Here is a 15,050-nt window from a genome sequence, read left to right on the forward strand (position 1 = left end):
TATAATGGTCTGTCTGTCTTCCTTTGTTAATTGCCATTTTCTCGCCATTATGATAGCAATATACTACTTCCTGCAGTACAATACTGTCCAAATAATGCTTAAGAGGGTGTAGTAACACAGTCTGTTCCAACACTGCTTTTATACAGACAGAGGGTTTGTAAGTAATTAACAAAAGTTGGGACACCTGTAGGAATTGTTAGCATCAACTTTCAAGGCTTAATTTACTTCCATTGCTGCAGAACAGTTGTAAGTTGTTAACCCATTACTTGTTCCCTGAAAAAGGCCTTTTTGTATAACTCTGAAATGTACATTATTTTTCAGTTTTTGGTAACCTATGCTTTTTTTTTTTTAACTTCTGGCAGTTTACCGCTTACCTTTGTACCATTTGAGGTTATTCACTGGACTTAAACTGTTTAAATTTCAACAAAAACTGGAAAAATGGGAGTGTTCTAAAACTTTTGACCGGTAGTGTGTATATATATATATGTTAGCCAGCGTAGTTCAGGGAGTGTGCAGCAGGGGGCTTCCAATTTCCTGTCAATTAGTACCTATTTTCTATTTAAGTCCTGATCATTTGCACCTTCGCTGTCTAGCGTTTTGTTTTCCTCCTCCTCCCCTCCTCCACCTTCTCATACATGCCTTCGCATTGGTCGTCTCTGGGGGGCAAGTGATCTCACTTCCCCGACCTCAGGGCAGGCTTCAGCCTCCCTTGACCTTCAGGGGGGTTCTCACCATGTGAGTCACAGTGGACCCCCAGCCACACTCTGTTCTTTCGCAGCTCCTGCGCTTATCTTGCCTCACTCAAGGCTCTGTTCTATACTCTGTCTCAGTTCGGGACGTGGCTACTCATGCTCGAGACCCATACTAACCTCTATGCCTTGTTCTTATCTCAGGTCCCAGGCAGTGTGAAGTCTCGGCCAACTGGGGGTCTAACGAGCGCCCTTTTACAGAAGTCTCAGACGCTGGGTACCTCTCCTTCTCTATCTCCAGTCTTCCGGGACCATCCTCCTCTGAGGGGTGGCTCCCCGAGTCATAACCCTCATATGTGTTTTCGGTTGCTAGATCCTTCGGCCCTGGGTTGTGTCGGCATTGCTGCCCTCAGTCAGTGACCACTTTCTATCCTAGCTTCCATGTCCAGCTTCGCTGGTCTGCTACTAGAGTGGGCCTCACCTGCTCTTCTATCCTGGGTTCGGTCCTTTCTAGCCGGCACTCTGTCCTACTTATCGCTCCCTTCTGCTTCTTCTGCCCTATCCCTACCCCCTGCTCACGCCCCAAAAAAAAAATATATATATATATATATATATATATATATATATACACATATATATGAGTGTGTTTTGCTAACCTACTAAAAAAAAAAAAAAACTCAGCAGAATACATTTTGGCTTTGTTAGGCTTGGATAAGGCTGACCTGACTACTGGCTGGTTCAAACAACCCTATCTTCCCATCAAAGGAATGATTGATTTGATGGGGCTGTAGCCAGCAGCTACATTTGTCCTGACTGTCATCTCAATGAGTTGATTGGGCAAGAATGCAGCCTTTTTAAGGTTATTGTGTTAATTGTTTGAAATGGGATTTAAGGATTCTAATAATGATGGTTAGTTTGTCATTATTGCATTTACTGTCATTACTGTCTTGTCAGTACTGCATTTACAATTCATTTAAATCTAATGATGAGATAAGAAGAATTTCAGTTTACAGAAGAACAGCTGTAATAATATGAACAGAATAATATAAAGTTAGTGGTTAGTTGGAGATAATAATGTTTACTGAAAGTGTGAGTCACCAAGGTGCCTATTTTTTAGGGTGTATTTTTCTAGTCAAAAGTACTTTCATGTTATAACACAAGTAAATTAACTAAATTAACTGCTCTAATCTGCAATTCATTTGTTTCTTGATAGCTTTTGAATATTATATTATTGTTTTTCTTGTTCTGTCATATATGGACTTGCTTCAAAATAGGGCCCTAATGTTAAATACATGGTGTAAAACATGTAGTACACTTTCATTTAAGGAAAATGCTTATTAATGCACCAGTAACTATGGCCTTGTGTTAACTTTGCTTCGAAAACAACATTCTTTCTGAGAAGCCAACCTTTACCAGGTATATATAAAGCTGCAGAAGAAACAATACCTTAGTTTAAAAGCACAATCACAAAATCTGTTTGCAGTTTTACCAAAAATGAGTACACTCTTTGCAGCCCTTTATTTGTTTATTTTTTGTTTCACTTCAAAGCAAGGTATTTAGGTACTCACTTGATATCTTCCCATACTTCAGGCACGTAATTTCTTAATATCAAAAGTTCCAAGGCATGATTCACAAAACCATACTGTAATTTTAATAAGGTATGTTTTTGGTTACATAGAACGCCATATATATATATATATATATATATATATATTATATATATATATATATATATATATATATATATATATATATATATATATATATATTATATATATATATTACATATATATCAAATATCTATAAAAAGCACTGGTTGCTAATAATATATCAAAAATCTATAAAGCACGGTTCTGTAACAGGTAGAATAACAATCAACGTCTAAGGAGCAGCCACATAATTGTTTTTGCTAATACCATAGTAAATAGCTGTTTCATAAATACAACTAAAGATATAGTAAACCGTTTTTAAATAGATGATAGCATATTCCATATTCTAATATAAAATATTAGAATCACAAAATGCTTAGTATTTCTTTATACAGCGTATACCTGTGTCGTTCATTACTTTATAAACAATTAAGTACAGACCATTTTATAAAATAATGTTATTTCTCGTCGCTTTTGTGCCCATATTCAGATGCCTCTAACTGTTATGACAATTACAGCGTCTATCTACTACGTGAGTAACATTTCCTTCTCCGAATGCACCTTATGCGATTGGCATTTCATACCATCCAATTATCCCTCACGGACACTTCAGTGCAGTTGTCTGGCAACCAGTAAGAAAAATGGGGAGGGAGTTAAACAAAAGTGTGAATTAATTGAGTTACCTAAGAAATGCAATTTCATCAGACACTGGCGCACTGTACATCACTGTATGAGGTAGTGTCAGAGGGGTTACATGTGTATCTCCTTATTCTGTTCGAATGTACTGGCAACACTTTATTGTAGATAAGGAGCTAACAATGAAACAAAATAACATAAAAACGTGATCCTTACACCGCCTGAACGAATAGTCACATAACATAACATTTTAACCATTCACTGCGCTGGGTATGTTCCCATTGCTCTGTTACACCTATTTTCTAGACGTCATATCATATATCATATATATATATATATATATATATATATATATATATATATATATATAGAGAGAGAGAGAGAGAGAGAGAGAGAGAGAGAGAGAGAGAGAGAGAGAGAGAGAGAGAGAGAGAGAGAAAGAGACTGATAATACGTGATTATGATTATACATTAACGAATTTATGTTAAATATAACATCCGTTGTAGGCTTTTACTTATTTATTTATTTATTTATTTATTTATTTTAATATCCGATCGGCTAGCCATAGCTATTAATATCCCATAGCCTAATGATAATTTATTGTGAACAGACAATTAAATTATGTATTTTGTAAAACGTGTAACAAATAATTTAGACATTCTTTAAAACACCATTATTTAAATTAATCTCTGCTATTTTATTTTGGGGCTTTTATTTGGTTGTTTAAATGCATAATGTGGCATCATAAGGTTTGATGTACAGTTTTGCAATGACTTATCTCAAAAGGCAACTTAAGGCTCTAGATGTGATTGTGGTTTTGATTTGGAATTAATGCGTAACCCCAAATTTACAACAACAACAACAACATTGATTTAAAATGTTTTTGGCTCCATGTTCCTTCATTTCTTTGGATGTAGACACTGAGAGAATTGAAGAGTTGCTGTAGCCATTTGGAAGATTGAAATGCAGTACATCCTACTGTAATTGTACTAAAGGTCAAAATACCAGAAATGTAAATCACATGCTTCTCTTTCAATTGAATGTGAATGTAATGTGATACAAGTGAAAAGATCACTTGGTTTTCAAAAAGGTTGAAAGGAAATTTGATTTCTTTCTTATAGAATTTTGTATAGGGACAACCGGCTGTCAAATTATCATTCTCTGTATGACTTGAAACCTCTATTCAGGATATGAGCTGACAGTGGCATGGAGGCAGCACTGCATATTACAATGTGTTTGAGTTTTAACTACCATCTCACATTACTACAAAACCTCCAATGGGACTGAAATATGAGAACCACTTCCAAAATATTGATACGCCACATAAAAAGCCTTGGTGAAAACAGTGATATCCTGATTTCTCTGCACATTTGATTACATACAGTAGATACTGCAGACATACGTTAATTTGAATAACTCAGCTGTACCACTCCTGGGGGAAAAGACCCCATCCAATCTCTTATACCAAGGTCCCATTGACATGTACAAGAATAATAAATAAAACATCTAGTCAATGGAAATGCTCTGCTCATGTTGATGCCTATATGTATATATATATATATATATATATATATATATATATATATATATATATATATCTATATATGAGGACTTTCCTGAACTTTAAATTATTTACCAGTAGGTAATACATAAAACACATCATCACCTACACAAGCATCCATGTCGTCTCTTCATTGGATTTCCAAACACATAATGTTTCAATAGTATACAGACTTTCTGTATACAAAAGGCACTTAAGTGTGCTACATTTGTATCAGGTCTAAATAATAATGATAGGTCTAAAAAAAAAAAAAAAAACAGCTTAATAAACCTGTGTTTGCATCTCAAAAATGATGCACAGCTTATATGTTTGTTAATTGATTTGTGTTACTTCATGATACATATATCCCCGGCCACGGCTGTAATTCAAAATTAGAACTATCAGTATGAAAAAATAGGTATAACTACCAGCAATCAACAGTGTGAATATGTGTTTGGAATTCAAATGTTTAGTTACAAGAATATAAGTTGTTAAGTATTCACCAGATATATGCAACGTGTAAGTGCAACATACAGATGAACAGACACAGTCGTTTATATCCCTAGAATCTCATATTTGGATAATACTTAAACAAAATAATGTTAATACCATTTGTTTTTTATGGTAGTCAATAGTTATATCCATATATATATATATATATATATATATATATATATATATATATATATATATATATATATATATATATATATATATAGGTATATCCATATATTATATATATATAGAGTTATCCTACACTATATCCTGCTCAACAAATATAATAGTGTGACTGAATGTTCCTGTTTCCGGGATACAGCTGGTTAGCCAGATAATACCAATTTTCTTCATATTCAACATTATATTCGGGGATGTTTCTCACCAATTAACATATTCATATTAAATACTAATCAATATTATGTCATCATTGTCCACAGTTTCATGTCAAGAAAAAAAAAAAAGCATGTACAATTACTTTGACTATGGTCTATCAGCTTGATAGCCTAAAGAATTCCAATTGGACTTAAAATATACCCCACTTGAAAAATATATTAATACCAGGAAGTAAAGATGAAATTAATTAGCTTATACAGTTTGCATTCAGCTTAATTGTGTCAAGGAAGGCAGTAGCAGGTCAGAACAATGCCTAACAAATGCTTTAGAATGCTGAACAATAGTTTTTATAAAGCTTTACCGTATTAGTACTGTATTAGTAATTCACCATGCTTGCCTGTGCTCTACCAAAGTTTATGAAACTAGCTGTGAATTAGTTGAGAATTATACATACATTGTTTTATTTCATAACAAATATGTTTACTTTATCTGTCTGGAAAAAAACAAAATCAGCAGGTGACAGATGTTCCATGAAGATTAAATAAAGAGTGAATACATAAAATTATTATTGAAAATTAGAAATCTATTTTTCACCACAAATTGATTACATAGGGATCCATTAGTGTTACGATTAGGAAAGGGTTGCTTTTGAGCAAAACAATAACTATATAAAGTGGAACATAATTGGGAATATAGGATTATACACAGAACGATACCCGTATATACATTTCTGAATGTGGTTAAAAAGATGAGATGTATTGAGTAACTCACACACATACACACACAAAACTGCCATAAACTGCCATACTTAAATGTTTGATTGTGGCTTTAAAAAATCCATTACAAATAGATAAATAAATAAATACATGAATACCACTCAAATAACTGTTTGGCTGGAAATGTAGCATTGACAAACATTTTTAATACTGTTTACAATGGATTGTCAAAAACAATGATATGAACCAAATCATTCTGGAAAACATTTATTTCCATTGGCCTACTTTTGTAGTGAAGACATAAATTGAGTAAAATATGTTGTGGAATATAAAATAAAACTAAACAAAATGTCTTTACACTGGGGAAAATACAATGAAACAATACAAAATATTCCATAGTTTCTATTTTTATAACATGGGTGAATGGAATACTAAAGTGGTCAATGTGCCCCTGCTACTTTACAAATTTAGATTTTGGTATGCTTTATTAGAATCAATAATTTATAACCCAGGTATTGTTGGGTACACTCAGTCCTTAGAGCTGTTTTCAGCTGTTCTCATAAAGTTTGTATCGCTGAATCTGTGGTGTCCGCTTTCACATCCAGAGCTGGCTCTGGAAGATTGGTCAAATGCCTCTAAGAAGTAACAGATACCAGGAATGTCACTGGGGAAATTTGATGGGAGATCCTGTCTTGTTCTTGGTGTAAAAAGGAACCCTTGGTGGTCTTTTAAAAGCCTAAAAATCGAAATGGAGGCAAGACATACATGTTGACCATGGTATAGTTGCAGTTTTCAATTCTTACTTAAAGCATTATTCTCCATTAATCATGCTGTAAAACAGTTTGTGATTGTTTATTTAAAAATTGCAGTTGTGAATATTCCATTTCTAGTTTATCATAATCAAACAGATAATTTGATATTTCAATTTATCAGTGCAATGTTGGCTATTATGACCCATGGAGTGATTATTGTTTATTGGGAGCCTATACACTGTGATAAATCCATCACAGTCATAACGTCACACTAGATACTTTTCTGCATTAACACTGATTCTATCTATGAAACACTTTCCAATTTGATTAATTCCATTGCATAAATCTGAGTGAACCAAAACAATGCTACATTAAAGTACACACAATGTGTTGTTAATATCATTCTTTAGGATGGAACCTCATTCACATAGTATCCTCTATTTACAGGACTGTTCTGTACCTCTAGCCTAGTACTTTATAAGCTCTCTGGTTAATTATTGGATACACAATGGAGATTCAGTACAGTTCAGTACCTCTATTTATCATTATACATTCAATTTATGTTTATCAATTGAAAAAAAAAAAACTCAATAGTGTCACAAAAACAGCTCAAAAGTAAATTATTAAGCTGGAATGGGTTAACTTGGCATTTTACTTTGGGAAGTTGCCTGCAATGGATATATGAATTAACTGTAAAAATAACAAGAAGGTTTACTGTAGGACCATATGTAATTTATGGAATTAATCTATTCTGCTGCTACTCAAATTCTTTGCTGCGAAACTGCACATTTCCAACAGGTGTACGCTCTGCTATGCTTTTACCATGATAAATTATAATAGCGCTGTTTTATACCACACTGACTATAGTGTGGTAATTTAAACTTATTCAGTTCCATGTGGCCTGATAACCATCCTCCACCTACATTCTTCTACACCACTTCATAGCAACCAAAACAATAACTTAAAAAAAAAAAAAAAAAAAAAAACTTCAAAACTTCCTGCAAAAACATTTTCTGACTGATGTTAGCTGTTAGGTATCTAATATACTGAGTCTTGTTCTAGATTTTTTTTCCCCCAAAATACCTTGGTTTTGTTACGGGTTTATTAAAGTTTAAATGTTAAAACATGTAACATTTTCCAAGAGCCCAAAGTGTGATTACATTATGTGCTGTACAGTACCTGTAGGTTGTTGGACTAACATTGATTTTTCTTGGAACACTACAAGACTCAAATTTATTGGCCAGTGTGACGTTGTTTCCAAAGAGACAGTAGCGAGGCATTTTAACCCCGACAACTCCAGCAAGAACGGAGCCAGAATGAAGACCTATTCGCATCTGAAAACAAAGCACGTTACCAAATTCTTAGCACATAATATGGATGACACTATTCTCTGACAAGCCATGTAACATTATTTGGGGGTTTATACTTAATATCCTTCAGAAATCAAGTGATAATGTGAACTTTCAAATTTGTTGACCCACACATGCTCCTACACAATACCACAAAACTGATGGAGTCAACAGTGTTGCAATGTCTGACGTCAGAGATTTGACTTATGAGGAACAAGGAAGCAAACCAGCCCAGCAAAAAAAAAAGAAAAAAACATAGGCCTTCTATCAAGAAGGCAGACAGTTACAGCAATACATACTAGGATCTAAATATTCGAGTAGCAGAACCCTTCAGAATGATCAATTTAATTTAAAATGATCCACCTCTATACAGGCTGGCTAAAAAATAAATAAATAAAAATTATAATTGCAATCATGTTATGCTTGTTAAACAGCTCAAATTATAAACAACTTTAATTTTCATTGTCATTTTTTATTTGTTTTGCTATTCGGTACTCCTTTAAAAACGGCTATGAGGATAGCAGATCCATAATTACAATTACTGTGTTAATATATATATATAACACAAGCTAAAGTAACACTATCAATACACATTGTAAAAAGTTTTATTGTATTTGAACAATGACTTTTAAAATATAGTAGTGCACTATCCTTATGCCTTATTACAGTTTTTGTCAACTGTGATGCTTTTGATATTTTACTTTCAATTACATACATCTATCTGTTTGCATTGCTCCTCTTAACTTTTCAACCTATCTCTACAGTACATTTATTTCCTCAAAAAATATATTTGGTTGGCAGGAGTGTACTGCTAGCATATACTAATAATAGCATTATTGTTTAATAGTTCTTTGTACTGACCTTGATTGGCTCTCCTTCAGGGGTCATTACTTCATCTGATAGCTCCATCACTTTCAAAGCCATAAGCGCTATCTGAACAGCATGAGTCTGGCTCTCCTTGTGTAAGCCACCAGCCACACAATATGCATCCCCGATTGTCTCCACCTGAAATAAATATTGTTTTAGCTGCAAATGGCATGGCTGATTATCAACACATTTGCATTCCTGGTTTCTGCAGCATTTACTTTTTTTTCAGGTGGATTACTGTTTTCACAAGGAGAGTTAGTGCTGTGTCAGTTCTCTGGAGTTTCATCCCAAATATATGAAATAAAATGATTGGAATGTCACTCATTTTGTGGCAGTGGTTTTATAGCTAATAAATGAAATGGCAGTTTGTCATGGAATTTTTATAATATTGAGTGTATTGATTTTGACAGTGCGAAGTGGCTCAATAGTATGCAAGCCATGCATATATGCTATATCTATCTATATCTATATATCTATATCTATATCTATATCTATCTATCTATATCTATCTATCTATCTATCTATCTATCTATCTATATATATATATATATATATATATATATGATATATATATATATCACGGCATATATATGCACAGCCATGGAATGCTGTTTAACCAATCAAAGGCTGTTATTGTTACAGTTACTAACTTACTCAAATGTTATTCTTCTAGGAAATCATGGGAAACCAGTGTAATTTCATTTGTTGCAAATACTTCACCTTATAAGTTGATCAAACCAGTATGCCAGTTCAGCCTAGAGCTACAAATGCTGTTGCTCCATCACATAGATAAGTGACATGCAGGAGCAGAGATTTTAGATCTGAATATTGCAGAATATCTTGGATGATAAAGCCCTTTTTTATATTTATTTTGGGATCATTAAGATAACAATAGAAATATTTTGAAACCAGTGCAAAAGACAAAGGCAAAGGGGATTAATAAAACAATATACACTCTACCAAACTAGCAGGAAGGAGCAGTTTCTTTCTGGTTTACATAATTAAAATTATTTTATCCCTCTCTGAGAATTTGCTTTTGAACTGTTTGATGTTCCAATTTCATTTCAGCAAGCTATAGGTTACATCTGGAGAAATAAGATGAAAATACATCTTCTTAAGCTACAATAAGTCACTTTTTTCTTGACCCATATGGAAAATACTTTGTGTATTCATTTTTAATATCATAATGATAATTTACTAATGCTAAAACTAACATATTTATTTTTTACTTTCCTTCTCTTACATTAATGCATTAGTGGCCACTCATTATTTTTCACAGCATTCTTGCTATTTACTGCACTACATATTGTTGCTCTTTTGGATTGTTCTGATATTTTTTATTGTGGATTATTTTTTACAGCAGATGCCTTTATCCAAGGCGACTTATAGAGAATATGGTGTGTGAACTATGCATCAGCTGCAGAGGCACATTAAACAACATCTCACCCAAAACACAGTGTACAAGGAGGCTAAGTGACTTGCTCAAGGTCATACAGTGAGTCAGTGGCTGAGCTGGGATTTGAACCAGGGACCTTCTGGTTACAAGCCCATTCATTAAATTCATCCCCACATTTGAAAAGACAAACGTTCTTGACTCAGAGTTGCACAACTGAGAAGGATATGTGCTAAGACCAATATTACCACACCTTGTAGATATCCAGCTCTCCACAATAGTAGTCAAAGCGAGTGTAGAGCTCGTTCAGCATAGTGACCACCTGCATGGGCGTACACTTGGCACAGATGGCAGTGAAGCCTACGATGTCCGAGAAAAGCATTGTCACATTGTCAAACTTCTTGGCTTGAACGTGTTCCCCCTGCCATAGCTGCTGGGCAACCACACCGGGGAATATCGTGAATAAAAGATCGACTGTCTTTTTCTTCTCCTCTTCCAGGGCCTGGTGGGCTTGTTCTAGAGCTGCCTTAGCTTTTCCCAACCTTTTCTTCAGCCCATCCTGTGCCTTGGCTTGTTCCCCCACTAAAACCACATCCCTAAGTGCGTTGTGGATCGGTATGTCTGAGAGATACAATCCTCGACCAGTCAGCTCTTCTAGTTTGTCGACGCGAGGGGATCCCAGGAACAAAATGGTGTTGGACTCAGAAATGTAGATCATCTGACCCTTCAGATCCATGAGCTTGAGAAGATGGGAAAAAAGAGAGCATGTATAATTAACAATGAATAGTGTTTTTATTTAATATAGTGCACAGTTCAGAAGATTGTATAAGTATATGTAACTCAGTTTCATTTGCAGGAAGAGCACATTGCAGTCAATATTAGTAAACAGGCAAATGATACAAATGATAAAAAAAAAAAATACCAAATACATTTTTGCAAATACATTCAATTCATGACAGGTTTACAATACAACATAATCGTTAAAAATAATGAGTTGTAGTTTTTATAGTGTCCATGCGTCCTGGTTTATTTTGTATACCTTTTTATTGAATGAATATAAAAAAAGAAACCTTATAGGTCTAACCCACAAATGTTTTTGGTATAAATTTTATCATTTCAAAAGGTCTTATCCAACATCAAATATATGAAGTAAAGCAGCGATGGCAGTTTTCACATCATTCACTGCATGTCTAAATACCTGAGGAGTACTGTCAGTGTTATTGTTTCCTTGCTTTATCCTTAAAATGAAATGTGTGTTTAACATGGTCAGGATCCCTTGGAAGGTGCTTCTTATTCCTGGGGACACAATGACAAAATACTCCTCAAAAGTAGGCCTCCTTTGAACATCTTTTCGATTCAAGCACCTCCTCAGACCGTCTCCAATTTGAAGTAAAGTCATTTCCTGATCAAACAAGACATGAAATGGAAAAGTCTGGCAAAACAGAGACATGGGGATTTCAACCGAAGAGACTGTCTTTAATGGACTAGGAGCAAACCTCTTGGCGCTCTTAACCAAAACGGAATACAGCAAATAGGGCTGCTGGTAAAACTCATGGAGGCGTTCTTTGAAGCATGTTTGATCCAAAGAAACTTCAACGTCAGTCTGGTACAGTATACAGGCTGCTGCCTTAAGGATACCTGAGAAGAATAACCCTGTTGTTTTATTAGGATGGAAGTAGTACACAGTTAGAAGTCCTGGGTCTTTCTCCAAACAAAGTATTGAAGCTTCTTTTTCATTACAGCCTGCATTTTGTGAAGTACCTGCACTTTGTTTAAGCAGGACATTGAAACTGTTTAAGAAGTCGTTAAGAGTTCCCCCGACAACATCTAAAATGTGTTGATCTTCCTCATAGCATATTTTAAACAGTTCTTCACCAAGTAAAAGTTTGATAGCATCCATTGGCATTCCTGAAATTGATTTGAAGGAAGACATGTTTAAAAACAGAACTAAAAATCATGATAAAGTTTTAAAAATCCGAAGATTAAGATGCAGTGCATTACCTGATTTTTCAGAGTAAGTGTTTATTATTTCTATGAATGTCTCTGTGTTCCCAAGGTTCCTGCAAGCATCCTGACAAACATCTACATAAACAGTACCAGGACTGCAGACAAAAAATGTTATAAGATTTGTATTATTAATATTAATATTTTTAAAAAGCTTATTTAATATATCATCTGAATTTCAACACTGTTTTGTCATGTTTTAGTTAAATATAACTGAAAAATAAACACATGTATGCTTACTATGATTTGAGCCACATTGAGTCATGATAAGCCATAACTGATCTGCCAAACAACCACTGATCTTACCAGGTACTGAAACTATAAATGAGAACTGTGTCTGAATTCAGTCTCTGTACAGGTTAAAAGTTAGTATAACCTGTTTTTTTTTTTTAAATACACTGTTTTTTTTTTTTTTTTCATGTATATATATATATATATATATATATATATATATATATATATATATATATATATATATATATTACACACACACACACACACACACACACACACACACACACACACACACACACACACAGTATACTTAAACTTAAATATAGGCATTTTGTTCGAAGTGAATAATATTTGAATAGTATTTTGCCATGATAATGTTAAACATTTATTTTCCCACATTACAATTAATGTAAACAAACAAAGATAGAATTTCAGTTGGTGAGAATTTAATAAGGGCATACATTAATCAATCTTACCATGTTACTTCAGTTTTATGCTGTCTAAGTACTCTCTGAAAGGCAAAATGCAACCTCTGAAACTGAAAAAACAAAACAATGACTGTTAAATACTAAAGGCTTTTATTTGTCTATCTATCTACCTACATATCTATCTTGCCTGTCTCTCTATACAGGTTATATTGATCGTTTTCAGTTATTACATTTTGTATCGATTTTGTTCCATTTCCAATTGAGGAACATGCCAATATATCAGTTAGACGTCATCAATTCTGCTTTGATGTGACTGCTGACAAACGCAAATAAACATATTTAATCCCTAAATATTGTTACCTGAAATATGGTAAATAGTTGAGTTGTGAAGCACATATTTAATTTTTGCGAATATAATTATAATTTTTTTTTTTTTTTGTTTTTTTTTTTGTATAAAGAGTGTATAAACAAACGGTTAATAGTGAAGCTAAATGTTATATAATGCTGTGGATAAATAACAGGACAGAACCACTGGAATGGATTTACTATATGATCATGTTTTTGGACAAATACAACGAGGATATTATTCATCATAATTACAAGGAAGCATTATGGTACTGTGATTGTATTTACCTCCGGACACACTAATTTGCGAATGCTTTCTCCAAGTGTGTGCAGATTAACTTTGCTCTGGCTTGTTTTGCGCTGTGGTCGTATCCCAGACACCGTTCCACACACCTCTTTCGAAATTGGTAACGTGGCATCTAGTTGATTTACACCAGTGCATTCCTCAAAATCACCAGGGTCCTTATTTTCCACCAGCATGGAGAATGGACATTCTCCGGTAAGTTTGAGTTCTTTGAGTTTAGCACAAAACATGCTGATCACAACCTGTGTCCTATTTCCTTGTGTATTGATTATATATTTAAAAAAAACGTAAATGTTCTTTTTTCAAAAACAATCCATTGTCCCCCGTGCGGCAAATACAGTTCCCAAACGCATGCTTTTCCCATCAAGTAAAGCCAACATGTTGCATTACTCTCTTGTGCAGCCTTCTCTCTACTTCCACTGAGCTAGCAGCACTTCAACATCCCAATACACATATTCATAGTAAATTGGTAGAGTGAGGACTATAAAGCGATCGCCGAAGGCACTGGCCAATGAAAGACGACACAGGACCCAAACGGACGAATCAAGAGTGCTTTAGGCGGGGCTTCTCACGTAAGGAACCAAGAAGAGCCTGACAGAAAATATGAGTGCAGTCAACTGTGAAGTCTTTCAGCAGATGAGTAAAACAGGTTTAAAATTATGCTAGCAACAACTGAAGACACGACCCTTTTAGATACAAACTAGGACCACTGGATTGCTCAATTTTCATGAATTGTAGGAGATTAGGAAAAGCCACGATTGCAGGTAACGTATACATTGCAACTCAATATTGCAATGTCATGCTAAGACAGTACATTTTAACTAAATTTCTTAACTTCCCGCAAAGGAAAATTAAGCCTAGACATTTTACTAGAAAGATTGGTGGTAATAGCCCCTAGGTCACCAAATACTAGATAAAGCTCTAAACTAGCTTTGGATTAAAGCCTTCAGTGCAAGGAAGACTAAACGTTTAGTTAGAAAACAGAAAAGCATGGCCAAATGTGATCCTATATTTTCTTCTGCGTTTATTAACAATGTAAAGGTTTACATGTTTTAAATGGGCACATTTCTCGAGAGAACAGTATTGGTGCATCATTATATTTGCAAGTTGTGATTAACTTTTTTTTTTTCTAATCAGTAAAGTTTCTTGGAATAGTACAGCATTTTCTTATTAACATATTGTAGAGGTGGGACCGGCTCATGTGGCTGTATTGCATTGCAGAACTGTTAACTTGCAGGACTTGATTGCTGGCACCATGCAGTAGGGTGCTGGGACCTGGCGCTGGGTCGGAGTCTACACAGGGGGTCACCAT

The 15,050-nt window shown here is 34.4% G+C and overlaps 1 protein-coding gene across 2 annotated transcripts; it reads right to left on the reverse strand.

Moving 5' to 3' along the window:
• Positions 1-5,266: 5,266 nt before the first annotated feature.
• On the reverse strand, positions 5,267-14,184 carry LOC121322959 (guanylate cyclase soluble subunit alpha-1-like). Of its 2 annotated transcripts, XM_041263620.1 has the most exons (8): positions 13,723-14,184; positions 13,138-13,199; positions 12,425-12,525; positions 11,622-12,331; positions 10,677-11,162; positions 9,025-9,168; positions 7,994-8,148; positions 5,267-6,798 (listed from the first exon to the last, which is right to left on the reverse strand). In XM_041263620.1, the coding sequence occupies exons 1-8, from the start codon at positions 13,966-13,968 to the stop codon at positions 6,591-6,593; spliced, it is 2,112 nt and encodes a 703-aa protein (XP_041119554.1). In that variant the 5' UTR covers positions 13,969-14,184; the 3' UTR covers positions 5,267-6,590. The 2 variants fall into 2 exon arrangements, with proteins under 2 accessions (XP_041119554.1, XP_041119563.1); XM_041263629.1 differs by lacking the exon at positions 7,994-8,148 and having other exon boundaries at positions 6,628-6,798.
• Between the last annotated feature and the right edge of the window lie 866 nt (positions 14,185-15,050).

The sequence above is a fragment of the Polyodon spathula genome, chromosome 1 (genome assembly GCF_017654505.1).
Source record: "Polyodon spathula isolate WHYD16114869_AA chromosome 1, ASM1765450v1, whole genome shotgun sequence".
NCBI lineage: Eukaryota > Metazoa > Chordata > Actinopteri > Acipenseriformes > Polyodontidae > Polyodon > Polyodon spathula.

Excerpts from the sequence above, each read along its gene's own strand:
- LOC121322959 (XM_041263620.1), bottom strand. The coding sequence starts at position 13,968 with ATGTTTTGTGCTAAACTCAAAGAACTCAAACTTACCGGAGAATGTCCA. Across the intron at positions 9,169-10,676 it reads GAGAGCTGGATATCTACAAG|GTGGAGACAATCGGGGATGC; the intron begins GTGTGGTAATAT and ends TATTTATTTCAG. Across the intron at positions 6,799-7,993 it reads GTTAGTCCAACAACCTACAG|GCTTTTAAAAGACCACCAAG; the intron begins GTACTGTACAGC and ends TTCGATTTTTAG.